Raw genomic sequence first — 17,230 nt, forward strand, 5'->3', positions numbered from 1 at the left:
GAAGTTATTGTACATGACAGCAATGAAAGAGCAGGTGTAACGTTTAGCTCTTAACGTTAACTGGTAAAATAAAAAAATTCTATCCTGTGCAGAAATTTTACCTTGCTTTGAGAGTTAATGAAGGAATCATTTGCATCAGTAATACCCTTTTCTCAGCAAAATTAGCGTGTACATGCAGAATTTTGAAGTGGGGTAAAATGAACTAGAAATTGGTGATAGACTGGTGTGTTATGTTCAACATCACAAACGGGCCGGAAAACAAGTTTAGTAACGTGGATGGACGATGAGCTGATTGGCGGTGCAGTTCCGGAGGGCGACCAGGGGGCCAGAAGACCGTTGGAAGATGAATAAGACGGCCAAAATTGCTTTAGTGGACGACCAAGGGGGATGGCGACATTGGCAGGACTGCTCAGGTGGACAGCCCGGAGATTGGCAACAGGGATGAGACCCAACAGGAGGACAGAGAAGGGATCCCTCGGCAGGATGGAGACAGGACCCCACTGGAGGACAGCCGCGGGAGCGGGACCCCTCTGGAAGATGACCATGAAGATGGGACTCCTCTCGAGCATGACCCGGGGACTCGAGACCTGGACTGGCAGCTGGTGGAACCAGGGAAACAGGACACTGCATTACCACAGGCACTGATGATCTCTGCAGCGCGGGAGGAACCGGTGTCTGCGCGGGAGGAACCGGTGTCTGCCGGATCGCCGACAGAACGTAAGGACCCGTAAAGTGTGTTGCTCCGCTGTCGATCTATGTCTGTTATGGCAAATCTATATTTTCACTTGTCGAAGATAAAGTTCAGCTTTCACAGGATCAACTTAGTTAGGTTGAGGAAAAGCTTGTTGTTGGGTCAAAGTAACTCAAAAGTGCCTGTACTGAAGTACGCAAGTTACGTGACAAGTGTATCAATGTAGGCTTCTCCTCTCACATGGGAAACGGACAGTGGTCTGCTGGGTGAAAGATTGTTTTGTACTGTTCTGCTCTCAGTTTATATCTATGGTCACATCAGACTTCGTGATAAATGTCTCATTGTTGGGGTTTTCAGAATGTTGGGTCATAGGTCAGAGACAGTAGGCAAAGCCTGCCAGAAGAGACAAATACCACCGCATACATTAAGTCATTGAGTAAAACAACTCCATTGTAGTTGTGGAGTGAATGAAAGAAATATGGGATGCACTGGAGCAGTTGACCCTTGATTTGTTCTCTCGCAGCCAACTTTCCCCCTCTGGTGTCTCTACAGGTGCCAAAACTCATTTCTGTGATGCCCCACAAGGGCAGGTGCATTTATTCTGTCAATTAGAAGAAGAGGGAGAAAACAGTTGGACAGCTAACTGAAAGAAAAAATGCTCGTCTTCTTTTCTCTCTCTACGTCCGTCCCTGGTTCCCTCCCCTCCTCTCTCGCCTCAACTGACTGGCTCCACGCCATAGCCTGCCGAATGACTTTGGGCACGGCTGCTAACGCACGGGAGCCCCGCGCCATCAGCCCTGCCGCACCACCCCTCGTGTGCCAACGCTGGTGGGGGCACAGCGGTTGGAGGGCAACGCTGCTGTCGCCCATTGGCCCGGGTCTTGTGGGAGATAGAGCACATGAGGCGAAGGTGTTAATGTTTTCAGATCTGGTTAAGAGCAGGTTGACAGATCTGTTACCTGGGTGGGAGGGGGTTAGGGTGGAGGGGAGGGGGACGGGGGGGTAAAGGGCATCTGCTTCCCTTCCAACACTCAGACATCCAACAAAACCGGCACACACATGGAACAGGTCGCGAAGGAGACTTGAGCACACTTCAACACTATATAAGCATATGTTTACACAGAGTGTAACGGTGTTATAGTGATTTATTGTAGAGTCTAATAGCAGAGGGCAGGAATGTTCTCCTGTATCTTTCCTTGTGACAGCGGAGCTGGATCAGTCTGTTGGAGAAAGTGCTCCGCTGTCCCTGCAGTAGGTGGTGGAGAGGGTGGAGAGGGTTATCCAATATGGATAATAGTTTCTTCAGTGTCCTCTCCATCACCTTTTACAGACTGTCTTATTTGCAGCCAATGATGGAGCCGGCCTTCTTAACCAGTTCAAGTCTGTTGGTGTCTCCGGCTCCAATGCTGCTCCCCCAGCAGACTACGGCGAAGTACAGTGCACTGGCCACAACAGACTGGTAGAACATCTCCAACATCTTGCTGCACACGTTGAAGGATCGAAGTTTCCTCAAGAAAAAGAGTCGACTCATCCCCTTCTTGTACACAGCGTTGATGTTGGTCTTCCAGTTCAGTCTGTTGTCGATGGAGACACCCAGGTACTTGTACTCCCCCACCATGTCAACATCCTCTCCCAGAACTCTCAGTGGATTTCTACCTGCCCACTCCACAAAGTCATCCACTACTGCCCTGTACTCCTCCTCCCGTCCGTCCCTTATACACCCGACCACTGGAGAGTCATCAGAGAACTTCTGCAGATGGCATGACCCCGAGTTGTACTGGAAGTCAGTGGTGTACAAGGTGAACAGGAAGGGAGACAGAACAGTTCCCTGTGGGGCTCCAGTATCACTGACCACCCCATCAGACAGCACACGGCCCAGTCGGACAAACTGTGGTCTGCCTGTGAGGTAGTCAGTGATCCAGGAGACGGTGGACGTGTTAACCCCCACCACCCGCAGCTTCTCACTCAGTAGCAGTGTGATGACAGCAGTGTGATGACGTCCACTAGGGGTCTGTGTCCTGTTTGTCTTTCAGGATGTTGATCAGCAGCTAATGAGCCCCCCCTGATGTGGTGATGGCTATATAAACCCACATCTGAACCAGGTTCGGTTCCTCCTCTCTGACTCTCCTGGGCTGACATGGCTGCTGCTTCATTTGATTAATTGATTGTTTGTTTTAAGTTAGTTTGGTTAGTTGTTCGTTAAATAAATGTCTATTTATGACTTTTATCACTCGTCTTGGCTCCCTGATGTTGCAGCCTTGGAGCCAGGTCGTAACAAGCAGTGGTTGGATGGTGTTGAATGCACTGGAGTCAAAAGTCAAAGAAAGTGATTCTCACAGAGCCACCGGTTCCATCCAGGTGCGACTGAGGTTGTTGCAGCAGGTAGATGATGGCGTCATCCACTCCCACATGGGGCTGGTATGCAAAGTGTAGAGGGTGAGGATTTATGGTTGAGGGGAAAAATAAACATATAAAGGTGTATTCTGTTGAAGAAATCATTCAGGTCCAGTTCAGAAGTTGCTCTAGTGAGTTGAATAAAGCATACCGGTATACTGGTGACCTCACCGACACAGAGCAGATCTGTGCCGGTATGTTGACCAAGAACAAATGAAGAAGAAGCATTTTATACAGGGAGCAGTGTTCAGACTGTTTGTAAATACTGAAAGAAAAAAGTAAGGGGGACTATGACCAGGCATAATGTGATTACAAGTGGAAACAAAGGAGAAAAGGGGGGGGGGCATTAAAGGAAAGACACACACCAAAGGAGGAAGGGGGGGCATTCACATTAATACCTGCCGGAAGGACACACGGTGGCATTTGGTCAATTCAAGGGGCCGACACAGTAGGTGGCCTGAAGTAGCACCAAGGCATCATTTGGTTAGGAAGTCTGGCCACCATGTGTATTCTTCATCAATTCACACCAAACGTGAAGCGAAATTTCGTGTTGCGTTACTTGAGGTAGTTTACTTGCGGGATCATTTGTGGTTATTCGCTTCATTCACGCTAGATGCGCCAAAGAGGGGGCGTGGCTTATCTCCATGGAAGCCGTTATCAACCAAGCCATTTATTTCCACCATTAACCATGGAAGAAATAACCACCATTTCTGCTTAGTACTTGTTGTGGAACTCCCAGATATCCCGGGAAACTAAACGCCTTCTTGTCTGGTTCATGACATCATCTGGAGGAGCTCGGTGGATTTCATTGAGCTGCATTCACTGTGTCTACAAGCCACACGTCAGCTGTTTACTACAGCTGTATGAACACAAAATAAACACATTTAGCCGTGATTTATTCACAATAAACAGATAAAAAAGATGCCGAAATATCTACATAACGATGCCGATTTGTAAAATGTCTGAATTAATGTTTTGCTTGTTCTCTCCACAAGACGACAAGCAAATCACTTAAAATACTTGTTTTCTCAATGGAGCATAACACATAACATCATCCAGGCGTAAATACGGCAGCGCCTTTTTCATTGTTTGTACCATATGGTTTACACACACACACATTTATACACATAGTTTGGTCAGGTCTCTACTAATATGAGGTATCGTAGAGATCTGGGTGAACACCTACGGCTACAATATGTTTTTCCTGATTCAACAACGTCAGGACGTCAGTGATGATGGGAGAAACATCTCAACGCTGATAGGCTTTGAGATGCACAGCGGCACACAAATGAGATGAATTTGCGTGTTCCGTGTCCTTCGCGTCGCCTGCCGTTTGGTGTGAACACGGCATAAGAGTCTGTCCATTCTTGGTTAAAGACTGTGGTCTCTCTGTCCACATTTCTCCTTTTGGATAATGCCACGGGAAATAACTTATTTAAATATATATATTATTGGCTTACATACCCTTTCAGCTTAGGTCGAGTAAGCAAAAATACATAATTAGCAACTGTAGATCATTTCTATTCAAATGATTAAGTTTGTTTGGTTTACTTTACAATGACCATTGCAGCCTAACAGAGCTGCTGATGTGACTGTAGACTTTGTCTCGTTCAATTCAATTCAATTTATTTAGTAAAGCCCAAAATTACGAATTACAAATTCTCCTCAGAGGGCTTTACAATCTGTACCCATATGACATAAAGGAAGAAACCTAAGAGAGCAACAGAGGAGGGTCCTCTATCAGGATGCACAGAAGTGTGATGGATGTCATGTGTACAGAATGAACAACATAACAGAGTTACAACACATTCAATGCAAATGATATAGATGATTCATATAATGAGAGTAGTAAGCAGAATAATGATGGGAACATTATGACTACAAATAATAACAGCAGAAGTGGATATAGTAGAATAACAATGATAACAAAAGCAGTAATCGGTAATAGTAACAGTAATTTGACTACTAATAATAATGATAGTAGCAGTGTGTGTCAGGCAGGACCACAGCAGGAGGCAAAACCACAGTCCACAAAGACTCCGGGGAAGAAGCAAAGTCAGTAAATGGGGGGCTACTTGCTGCACCGTAAGTGGCCAGTGGGTTTTCCAGATAAATAATGTTGTCTACTCTCGGCGCCTCCTTTTTCCTCCTGTCCGACTTCTAGTGTTAGGACATCCAGCCAGGCTGGGCGATAAATAAATGATGAAATGTGAAATGAATAAAAACATGAATGACTGTGGCGATGACACTGTGTGACAGCCCAGAGATGGGAATTAGGAGCCAAAGCAGTGCTAAAGCTGGGTTATTGGGCAGAGGCCCCCCGCTAACGAGCCGTGAGATTGAATTTGACACGTCGAAGAACAGGTGCTCGTTTATTTTCCCAAATAAAAGGACGGCACCGAAACTCGCGTGTCCAATATAACATCAATGACAATGTGCCGTCAACTGTTACAGCAAGTTTCCGTGATTACAAAGTTACCTAATTCAAAAGATTTCTTTTATTCAGGAGGGTTTGTGTTTATGTCTCTACTCTGGCTAATCTAGCTCGATGCCATCCCCGGCATTCTTCAGCTGTTGTCGGACGCCTTCCGGCGCTGTACCGGCATTTTCTGCCAGGCGCAGGTGTGGTAGCGTGGGCAATAACAAGCACTGAGTAATTACCACAGCCATATCCATAACAGCCCTAAACCCCCAAAGTGTGCTCAGGGTACCCCTCTACCCCCCTCATCTCCACACCACCTCCCTCCATCCCCTCCTCTCACTATCGCCCTCTCTCCAGCTAAATCATAGAACTGGGCTCGGGTCCAGGGGCCCCGCTGCCGCTGCCCGCTTTTCTGGTGGGCAGGGAAATAAAGCCGGACGGGCCTCTAGGGATGCTCTAATGTCAGCGTTAATTGTGAGTTATGGGGAAACATGGTGAGAGCGCAGAGGTCAGGCCTGTCAGCAATCACACACTTCAGGCGGAATTTACCACAACGCTTCCTGTTTATCCCCCAATCAACGGGGAAGAATGCGAGGAAATTAACATTAGCACACCGATCTGTTCCTTTTTATTTTTTGTCCTGCTCATCTCAATCCTTCCTGGCGGGTTACGTCACCCTCTTGGTTACAGTACCAGTTGGAGTGGATGGAAATTTGACAGCGAGTCCTTTTTACTTCAGCAGCTTTGGGAAATATAAGATTTTATAACACCTCTGAACAGGGCGATACTGTGATGTTATTCATTTAATGAGAAAAATTAAACTCTGGCTCAAAGGGCGGAATGAGAGCCATAACAGCTCTCATGATGGGCCATTTTTCTCTATGACTCATTGCACACTCTGAACCCGGTGTCGATGTCCCGATCTCTCATTAGTCTGTCGGTACAGAGCCAGATTAGCTAAAACAGACGGCGTCAGACCGAGCCAACTTCCATGTCATCGACATCAGCAAGAGAGCCACTTAAAAAGCCAATAAGTGGAAGAAATTCTCTTTTAAAATAGAATCTATGCAAAGAGCCGTGGCGATGATAAGAGGGGGGGCTTGGTACTGAGCATTATTGCGGTAATAGATTCTCCATAATTTATTATTTCAATTTCAGTAGTCTTCATACACTTAGCAAAGAAAAAATAAACGCACCTCTGAATTTCTATTCTCCCACAGTCACTTCATTTTTATGACACAAGTTAGATTCATTTCTCTGGTTGGAAGTATTAGCTCTACTTTAATGTGAAATGCTAGAAAGAGGTCATTCTGCAGGCTGCATACTGGTGTGCTTTGATTATATGCTTGAAATTATAAACAGACCATGATTAAGTAATTCAATTTCAAACTTCTGCAAAAGAAGAATGGAAGGAAACACAAGAAATCTAATATTTTCCCAGCTAGAAGTATAAGTTGCTTTTGATATTAATGCCAAGTAACTTAAAGCTGCAATTTATGTTTTTTTGCAATTAAGCTAAGCAAAACAAGCTGAAAACACAACATCTGACGACATGATCTCATCTCTACAAGTCTCTTAGCCAGCCTTTTGCATGATATCTGGATGCAGGAAGTCCACGCGAGGTTAACTGTGTACAGTAGGTCTAGGCAGCAAAATATAAAGATCCGCAGATAGCAGCCTGTGTGTGGTGCTACTTTTCGGTTTTCTGCTCTCCTTCTCTGGTTACACTCACCAGGGAGCAACTTTTGAACTACCGACAAGTAGGCTAACTTGTAGAAACGTTGTAAAAGTGAATCTGCTTCTACATAAACAAAGGCTGTTGTCCAGATGTTAGAGTATTGAAGAGAAGATATAAAGTCAAACTCCTTGGTCTTCTGACAAATGTAAGTCCTCCATGCAGTCTCCTGTTAGCTCTGTTCTGGTCTCAGCTCCTGGGAAACATACCTCACTTGTTAGCTTGCTTACACAAAATGTTGTCATGAGCAGGTCCTGCACCACCGACGTGCTAAAAGTAGTCCTTTAGCAAATGAAAATAATTGAGGAAGAATGCCACTGCTGAAATATGCCAAATACACAGGAACAAATAAAAAGATTGTAATTCATGACAGGAGCCCCGGGAGGACCGTGTGTTATCATCCTTGCAGCTTACAGGCCTTAGCTGCCTCCAGAGCGGAGGAATGAGGTAACATTACTTTAACAGCTGTGCAAACACAGCTAATGCCTGCTGCTGCTGTGTTCCACCTCTCAGCCTGCAACGCCGCTAAGCATAGCACATAGCCCCTGTGACTTCTACCGAGGAGCCCACAGAAGCAAACCTCCAAAAATAACTTCCTGCTCCAGCTCCCACCAAATATCTCCGGCGTTACAGAAAGGATGAGATAGGCCTGAACCTGCTATCAGCTCATGCAACTAAACGTGGATACCAACATCAGATCTACAACCCTGACGTGGTTCTGAGGTTATGCTGTACGTACAGTTTAGCTTTTCTCCTCATCTAAAGGTTGTAATGTGACATTTTTGACCCTGAACAGTTGGAGTTAATCATTACTCTGAGATGCAGGAGTGGACGCATTGCAAGATTATAATACTAACTTTTACTTAATAGTAAAAAAAGTGTGGTTGACGAATGTTTCACCCATCCTCCAATCCTCACACCTCCTCTATACACCTCCAGTTTCTTCTTGTCCACTTCACCTCTCTGTTCTGATACTGTTTCATTCTGATGCCTCTTGTTGCTGCAGTCTCAGCTCTCACCTGCCCTCTACTCGTCCACAGTGTGCCTTCTCGCTCTGGCACTCACCTGACCTCTTCACCTGTTCCTCACGTGTTAATTAGCTTCGGCGCTTTAAAGATATTAGAATGACAATGTCTGGGTGTTGAATATATGGGAACACTGCAATCTGCTCCTTGACCTTTAAAGCACCATTTCTGATCATCATGAATGATCCTTTAAGCCAGCTGTAGAGTAAGAGGACGTGACGGAGACAGACCACAGCCATGCCCCAGGAATGGAATCGATCCAAAGACTAGAATTAAGCTGCCGATTTTCGTATGGGTAAGAAATTGACTCCTGGAAGTTTAGTTTGTGACTGACGTTATCGTGGCTGATCAGGTTGTCATAATTGGGACGGTGTTCCATTACTGATGGCATTCTGAGCTTGTCAATGAGGCAGACCAACACTACCTCCTAATGACTGGTGTAGCTGTGTTCAGCACACATTAGAGCACGCAGCGCCAGAAGTTGGGCTTTGCTCGATGCAGCAAGAAAGCTGCTGCGGTGCAAGCTATTGGAAATAATGGGTATTTCAGATAGTCATGCAAGTTCACACCAGAGGGGCAAATTATTCTTTACTTATTCTTTACTGAGACTTATTATTTAGCTAATTTACAGAGGTGGGACCAAATTATTGTTTGCAAGTCGCAAGTAAGTCTCAAGTCTCTGCATTCAAGTCCCAAGTCATGACAGGCAAGTCTATTTAAATCTATTTAATAAACAGTTAAGTTTGTTAAAACAAGTGACTGAACTTCTGTGACTGCATCACAAAAATGAGCACTGACATTCACATATAGCATTATTAACCAGTATCACAATAAAATCATTTTGTATGATTTTCATCTCATGTTGGAAACATACTATAACTTGACCACACTTTTGCTATTTCAATTATTTAAAAGTCACCAGAATGCAGAACCTCTACCGAGGCTTATGTAGCGTAGAACTGTTCCACATGTCACACACACTGATGAATCTAGTTAGGTTGGACGAACCATTAAAGCAGTAAGAAAACGGTCCTGGACAGGTAGAGTGATACAGGTGTAGAGATCTCTAATGCATTGGACCTGCTCTTTAATCAAAAATCAAATATTGTCCAATCAGCACATTGTCCATCTGTCACATGATGAATAGGATGCTGTTTGATATCTCTATTTGCGTTGATCCGCTCTCAGTGAGAACTGAATTGGTTCCGTCCTTGACTCGCACCAAGTGGACACTGAGTCTTCTATGCAGAGATGCAGTGTGTTAACCAGACAGGAACGTTGCAACCGTCATGAATAATAAACAAAGGACATCAGACAATACTGTCCCCCCCCACACACACACTCTCCATACACTCCGCCATCGCCACCGCCACTTCCTCCTTCTCCTGTGTTCCATATATAATGCATTAACAGGAGGAAGAGCTTGTTCCCTTTTCATGGTCTTTCTGTGTGTGTGTTTGCCGTACTACAAATAAATAAAATAATAATAATAATAATAATAATAATAATAATAATAATAATAATATTATATCAATTTTCTATAGCGCTTTTCAAGATACCCAAAGACGCTTTACAAGGCAGAGACAAACAGAACAAACAAAAACAAAAACAAAAAAATAATGAAAAAATAATGACTGGAGAAGCTGTACTGAATGGGTCATGTAAAGGAGGGTAGGGTGCAGGGGTTAGCAGGTGAAGGCGAGGTTGAAGAGGTGGGTTTTGAGGGCTTGTTTGAATGATGATAGGGAGGGAGCCTCACGGATGTGGATGGGGAGGACGTTCCAGAGGGGAGGTGCAGCAGCTGAGAAGACCCTGTCACCCCAGGTCCGGCGCTTGGTCCTGATGGTCTTCAGAGTGTTTGCACCGGCGGACCTGAGGCAACGGGTTGGGGCGTGGAGGGGGAGGAGGTCTGAAAGGTACACTGTTAGCCCGAACTAGTTGACTTTACTAGAAAACCGCGTGGAAACCCGTTGCCTCAAACCATTTAAGTTTTTACAAATGGAGGAACTAAACAGATCAAGTTGTGTTAACATAGAACCTTAATGAATGCAGTAGACAAATTTAACTCCACATTAGTAATCTTTACTAAAAATCATTAGTTCACTTGAATTATTTCTTTTCTTTAGTGCAAGTTTAATGAAATAACTATTTTAAGTTCAACATACATAAGCATATATAAACAAATCACTAATATAACATTATTTATTGCTACTTAAGACCATTAGTTTATTTAAGTAATGTCTTTACTTTTAATTAAATTAATTATACTATTTGATTTTGAGATTTAATGTATTGTTTCAAGAAAATTGAGAAGAAATGCAGCATTACACAGTAACTGTGCCTTGTGAATGACTATTCACATGCAGACATTACAACTTGACTGGATAAGGACAGAGGAACTGGGTTAAACATATCGAAACAACTGAACACCAATATGCAGTCCTGAGCATACACTGTAAAACACAAGTGGTGGAACATTCCTACTCCTCATTCAACAAACTTATAACATAATTCAAAATAAGTATCTTAGTAGTTAAACATTTCCTGAGAGTCTTTGGTGACAAAGGGGGATTAAAACCATGCGAGGCTTGGTTTGGAGGGGCTAGCAGACCCCACAGTTGAGGTGTCTCTGCATATAAGACCTAAACAGATAGCAAACTCTGCAATGAATAGTATCAAAAACAGGATTTTAAAACATCGCATGTATCACATGTATAACACATACATGTTTAGGCTTGTTCAGTAGTGATGCTGACTGTGGCACACCTCCTGGAGCTTCTCCTGTCTGCTGCCAGGTTGAACACCTCATTGCTGTTTCACAATCTCATCATCTGTGGCGGCACGTGAGACATGATTCTTTCGACGACATCTGTAATCACAAGCAGATCATACAAAATCCCATGAACCCTCAGTGCAACATATAGCAGACATGCAGTCTAAAAGCTAGTGGCTGTCTGGCATGTAAAGGTTTGCTATGCTATATTCAGAGCTAATATATCATATAACTATTATGTAAAGATATAGTCGAGTAATATCTACCTGAGCAGAGAATGAAGTTGAAGTTGCAAAGAGAATTTGTAAGTTTGAACACTACCTAAGACCTCTGGGTGACTTCAGATTGTTTTCATTAAATATTACAGTTACTTACGCAGGAGCAAAGTCTTCGACTCCATCTGGCTGAAGGACTTTTTCCCATTTATCCCTTTCCAGTTCATTCTCTTCCCAACATCATCGTTGAACATGCTGGCAAGGATGTTCCATGTAACCCGTTTTGTGTCATGTCCTCCGATGGTTGCCAGGGAGGAAATCTAAAATGGATCAAAAAAGTACTGTTAACACTTTACAGAATGTTTTTTCTACAATTTCACTCTTAAAATCATGCTTTTAAACATATTTAAATAAGGAAAGAGAACTTACCAAACAAAGGCTGGCCTCGAGGTAGATCAGCTGCTCTCTCAGGTTTGTCTGAGTTCAGGAGGAAAGGTGAACCTCCCACCCCATTGTATGGTATGGTATGCCCCCTGTTGCCTGGGTCCTAATGGTAGGCTGCCTGTTACCTGCTTGCAGTATTTGAACGGGGGAAAAAGGCGCGTTTGATGTGCGGATACCCCGGTGTCCGCAGCGAGTCCGCTGTTTGACGGTGCACGATCCGGGGGCGACCTGAGTCGACTTATGAACTCACAATATGTACACTTCCATTGCATCTTCACAAGAACCTGTGAAAACAAGAAGAAAACTATTGGCTCAACTTTCAGTTCAACAACCCAGTTCCAGTAACATTAACTCCACTGCAACACCAACTAATGACCTCGTGCCTTGAGAAGCTAGCTAAGTTACTGCTATAAATGCAATAAATAACTCCTGCGCAACCTAACCAAACACCATTTTGAAAAGCTAACGTAACGTTATCGTCAGCTAGCTTAAAACACAGCACATGCAAACACGTGTTAAAGTTATAAACTGGACCCACAGAAAATCGTTAGCATGCTAACACTCAGCTAACGTTAGCGTTTAGCTTACTTGTTGAAATAAATGCTCCCAGAATGATATCTAACGTTACAGTCAATATGGTGAGAGTACACACTCACCATTCCACTTGTTTCAAAGTTGTTGCAGAAATCCCGCAGCTCCGTCAAAGCCAGGATAGGTTTCGCGGTCGGACGCAGGACGAGCAGACTCCTCTGAGCTCGTCACTGCGCTGCACACGGCACTAATGCTTAATCGAGTGAAATTCAAACGGGCCCCCCCCCCCCCTTACAGAAACATAACCTACCAAGTTATCTCTGCTAAACATGATCATTGCACTCAATATTTCAGTTGATTAGTGCAAACTACTAAATAGATTTTGTAATGACACAGTTGTTTTACAAAATACGCAAGTATAAGTAATGACTACTCAAAAGTTTAATTTGAAATAAATTCGGGTTTACAGTGTAGGGAGGGGCCAGGTTGTTTAGGGCTTTGTAGGTGGTGAGTAGTATTTTGAAGTCTATTCTGTATTTGACCGGGAGCCAGTGGAGGTCGTGAAGGACCGGAGTGATGTGTTTATAGCGGCGGGTGGAAGTGAGCAGTCGAGCGGCAGAGTTCTGAACATATTGGAGTTTATTGAGGATTTTGTTGGGAGAACCGTAGAGGATGCTGTTGCAGTAGTCGAGTCTGGAGGTTATGAGGGCATGGATGAGAATTTCGGTGGTGGCAGAGGACAGGGAGGGTCGGAGGCGTGCAATGTTCCTGAGGTGAAAGAAGGCAGTCTTGGTGATGTGGTTGGCGTGGGGTAGAAAAGAGAGGGTGGGGTCGAGGATGATACCAAGGTTGCGGGCCTGGGTGGAGGGGGTGACGATGGAGCCATCAATGTTGAGGGAGAAGGGCTGGGCTGAACGGGTGAGGGAGTTAGGGCCGATGATGAGTATTTCAGATTTGTTGCAGTTGAGTTTGAGAAAGTTCTGTTGCATCCATGATTTTATATCAGTGAGACAGGTGGTGAGAGTGGAGTGGGTGACGGAGGTGATGGTCTTGGTGGAGAAGTAGAGTTGGGTGTCGTCAGCGTAGCAGTGGAAGTTGAGACCATGACGACGGATGATTTGTCCAAGGGGAAGGATGTAAATGATGAAGAGGAGGGGACCAAGCACGGAACCTTGGGGGACACCGTGGGTAACTGGGGAGGTGGAGGATTTACAGTTGTTTATTGCAATGAATTGTTGTCGGTCTGAGAGATATGAGGTGAACCATGAGAGGGCAGTGCCAGTTATGCCAAGGGAGTACTGGAGACGTGAGAGGAGGATGGAGTGGTTGATAGTGTCGAAGGCGGCGCTGAGGTCAAGGAGGATGAGGATGGAGAGGAATCCAGAGTCAGCAGAGAGAAGTATATCATTTGTGATTTTCAGTAGGGCGGTTTCAGTGCTGTGTTTTGAACGGAAGCCGGATTGGAAGGGTTCGTAGAGATTATGGAGATTGAGGTGGGACTTGAGCTGTGATGCAACAGCTCTCTCAATGACTTTGGACAGGTAGGGGAGGTTGGAGATGGGCCGGTAGTTGTTGGGGATGTCGGGGTCAAGACCAGGTTTTTTCAGCACGGGGGTGACAGCAGCGATCTTGAGTGTGGGGGGTATGAGACCTGAAGACAGTGAGGAGTTGATGATGTTGGTGATGAGAGGGGAGAGTGTGGGGAGGCAGGCCTTGACTAAGGAAGAGGGGAGGGGGTCAAGGGCACAGGTGGAGGTCTTCATGCTGGAGAGTATAGAGGAGAGGTCCATTTCAGTGATTGAACTGAAGGATGAGAGTGAGTGGCTTGGAAGTAGGAGAGTGTCATGTTGAGGGCTTGGGGGTGTGGTGGGGGCTGCCAACTGGTTGTGTATTGCAGTGATTTTGTCGTTGAAGAAGGATAGAAATGAGTAGCATTTGCTGGTGGTGAAGGAGGTGGAGATGGTGTCCATGGGCTTGAGGAGTTTGTTGATGGTGGAGAAAAGCGTTTTGGGGTTGTTGGAGCCAGATTTGATGATGGAGGAATAGTGAGAGGAGCGAGCGGTGTTCAGAGCATCTTTATATTGTTGTTGGTGGAGTTTGAAGGCATCAAGGTGAACAGTAAGTCCAGTTTTTTTGGCAAGACGTTCCAGTTGACCGGATGTGCAGACCAGGTCAAGCGTGTGTCCTTTTTTATGGGTGGGAAAGTCGACATGTTGGGTGATGTTGAAGTAGTTAAAGATGTCCAGGAGTTCTGTAGAAGTTGTGGAGTCCGATGAGTCGACGTGTATGTTAAAATCACCGAGTAGCAGAATGGATGGAGAGATGGCGCAAAGTTCTGTGAGAAATTCAGACAGGTCAGAAGGGAAAGCAGGGTTAGGTTTTTGGGGGGCGGTAAATGACTGCAGTAACCAGGGGTTTGGGACCAGGCAGTTTAAAGACAAGGTGTTCAAATGTGGAGGGAGCCGGGATGGTTATTGCAGTTGTAGTGATGTCTTTGCGAAAAATCGTGGCTATTCCACCACCACGCCCTTGGAGGCGTGGCTTGTCCATGTATGAATATCCAGGGGGTGTGGTTTGGTTTAGTGAAAAGTAGTCCTGTTGGTTTTGCCATGTTTCGGTTAAACAGAGAAAGTCCAGATTATTGTCAGTTATGAATTCACTGAGTAAGAGGCCCTTGTTGTTTAGGGATCGGGTGTTAAACAGAGCAATTTTGAGATGTGGATGAATTTGAGCAGGCTGGGGTGCTCTGGTAAGGAGGCGGAGGCAGGCAACTCGCTCGTGCAGATTGTTGTGGTGATGACGTGCAGGAGTTGCGGCAGTGCGCTCGGTTGACCAGAGGGAGGGGACGGAAAGAGTGGAGCGATCAGGCGAGGAGTAAACAAACTTTCTGCGGGAGGCTCTGTGGATGTACCGGGGCCGACGGAGGAGTCCAAGTGTTTTGATGGCTGAGATAAACGGAGGAGCAGAGAAGTTGTTGAGTTGGAGGAGTTGCGAGGTGGAGTATTGCAGAACCATGCCCGCCTGAGGTCTTTTGTCGGTAGCCACGGACTTGATGACCGGAGTTGGAGAAGTGACAGGCACTCCAGGATAGTCCACAGCAGGCAGGTGATCGGAGCAGGACAGTTGAGAGGCTATCCAGGCAACCCGCCTCAGGGCAGTAGCAAGGAGCATGGACAAGGGTATCCAGCAGGGAGCCGGCTAGCGAGAGACCGCCAGCTAGCCAGCTAGTTGTCCAGGGAGTAGACGGTAGCAGTGGAGAGCAGGTGCAACAGGTAAGCAAACAAATCCAAATCCAAGACGAAGCGTTGCAGTAGAGTTAAAAACAGAGAAGAATGGCTATTTGCGATGATTAAACTTAACTACACTGTTAAATAAAACCAAAATATAGGTTAAATTGTGATTACGGTAGGAAAATCAAACAAAACAAAAACTAAAAACATATACTAAAACATAAACTAAAACATATACACAATGGAGACTCCTCTGTATTGTAGGAGGGTAGATGCCGAAACAAGACTGTCAAGTTAACAATGCTAGACTAGTGGTTTATAGTAGTGCTCTTTTTCTTTTTTTTTAATAATTTAAATGTGACATTGAAAGTTCAGAATGTGACAGAAATGCCCACACAGCCATACTGGACTATTAGTGTAACAATCAGCAGGCTGTCAATTATTCTTTCTCCAAAAAGCGAATCTTTTTTTCGGTTTGTTTACCTCACCAGATGCCATACCAGCAAGTGGGAAAGTCACTCGGTTGTGCAAAGACTTCTTCAAATAAAGTCCACCATTTGTCTCACGAGCAAAGTCTTGACGCAAAGCAAAATGCAACTCCAGAAATGCAATATGTGTGCAGTACCTCAGGACAATTAAAACGGCGTGCTGTAATGAATGAAGCGGGAGTCTAATGAAGAGGCTCAGACAGAGCGTCGCTGATCCTCTGACCCTCACATGAAAAGAGAAGCAGTCGGCAGAATGCCTACAAAGCCTCGTCCCTGCCTCTTTGAAGTGGCACGGAAAACTCACCATCTGGCGTGATCATCACATTTCTTTCACTTTGTCAATCCTCTCATTCAACGGGCGTGCAGCAGCTCCACTCCGCCTCGCTTCTGCTCCATGACTGTCTCAACACAACGCAGGCCTGCAGGTATACGTCATGTAGCTTGGCTTTTATTGCTGTAACGATAACACTTAGTTGTGTGAACAGCTAATCTATAGGCCATGACAAAATATAGAATATATATGACTTAAAATAAGAAATGGTTTGGTTTGTTATCACAGGATTTTCAAGGCTTTTTAAAAATGCTTTACAGAAAATAACAGCTCTCTAGCTGGGCCTATGGATGTGGTGCTGGTATTATATCCAGGCTGATAGAACAGAAGAAGCAACTACTATGTGCTCACGAAGCCGGCTAAAATGGTAAGGACTTCTTTGCATCGCCAGGGTGAATTTGTCATTGTTACTTTCAAAGGATTTTGAAAATAACATGTTGGGTACAATAAAGAAAAGTACATAACAATTTCAATCCATTTTCATTTTTTAACCCCCCCAAAAATATTATATATATATATAAATTTTTTTTCAGGGGTTCTATGTGTCAAAAAATGTGTTACTTAAAAATGTAATAAAGCCTGTGGCATCCTCCAGTCCTGAAAAGTGAAGCCAATGTAGAAGTGCCTTAAACTTGCATTCTTTCTAATGGCCAACAGGGGGTGAAGAAGTCCAATCCTATGGAAGTCTATGAGAAAATGACTCTACTTCTCACTTGATTTATTAAATCAGTAAACGTTGTAAACAGGAGTTTATGGTCTCAATCTCTAGTTTCAAGTCTAAATGATGGTCCATTTAGAGTCAAAAAGACCATAAAGCAGACTTACTGTGATTGACACGTCGCTGCCACAGCGTTTTCCGGTCTGGGAGTTGTCCGTGTTTTCATCTTAGAGCTTTAACCCCTTTACAGTGTGTTTTCAGTTAATGAAAGTTAAGCAAGTCAAGTTGTAATA

General features: G+C 44.7%; 1 protein-coding gene across 1 annotated transcript; it reads right to left on the bottom strand.

Moving 5' to 3' along the window:
* Window positions 1-1,482: 1,482 nt before the first annotated feature.
* Window positions 1,483-15,401, bottom strand: LOC142933414 (uncharacterized). The gene is made up of 4 exons (XM_076077523.1): window positions 15,032-15,401; window positions 12,698-14,565; window positions 11,416-11,575; window positions 1,483-1,571 (listed from the first exon to the last, which is right to left on the bottom strand). Exons 1-4 carry the CDS (start codon window positions 15,399-15,401, stop codon window positions 1,483-1,485), a joined length of 2,487 nt encoding a protein of 828 aa, XP_075933638.1.
* Between the last annotated feature and the right edge of the window lie 1,829 nt (window positions 15,402-17,230).

The sequence above is a fragment of the Anarhichas minor genome, unplaced genomic scaffold (assembly GCF_050575085.1).
Source record: "Anarhichas minor isolate MPS153535 unplaced genomic scaffold, ASM5057508v1 ptg000060l, whole genome shotgun sequence".
Lineage (NCBI taxonomy): Eukaryota > Metazoa > Chordata > Actinopteri > Perciformes > Anarhichadidae > Anarhichas > Anarhichas minor.

What these genes read in the sequence shown, in the direction of transcription:
- LOC142933414 (XM_076077523.1), bottom strand. Translation starts at nt 15,401, where the DNA reads ATGCTCCTTGCTACTGCCCTGAGGCGGGTTGCCTGGATAGCCTCTCAA. An exon ending in CACTGCCGCAACTCCTGCAC is followed by an intron (nt 14,566 to 15,031) that starts GTCATCACCACA and finishes AATTTCTCACAG; the next exon opens with AACTTTGCGCCATCTCTCCA. An exon ending in ACCTGGCCCCTCCCTACACT is followed by an intron (nt 11,576 to 12,697) that starts GTAAACCCGAAT and finishes GATCCATTTTAG; the next exon opens with ATTTCCTCCCTGGCAACCAT.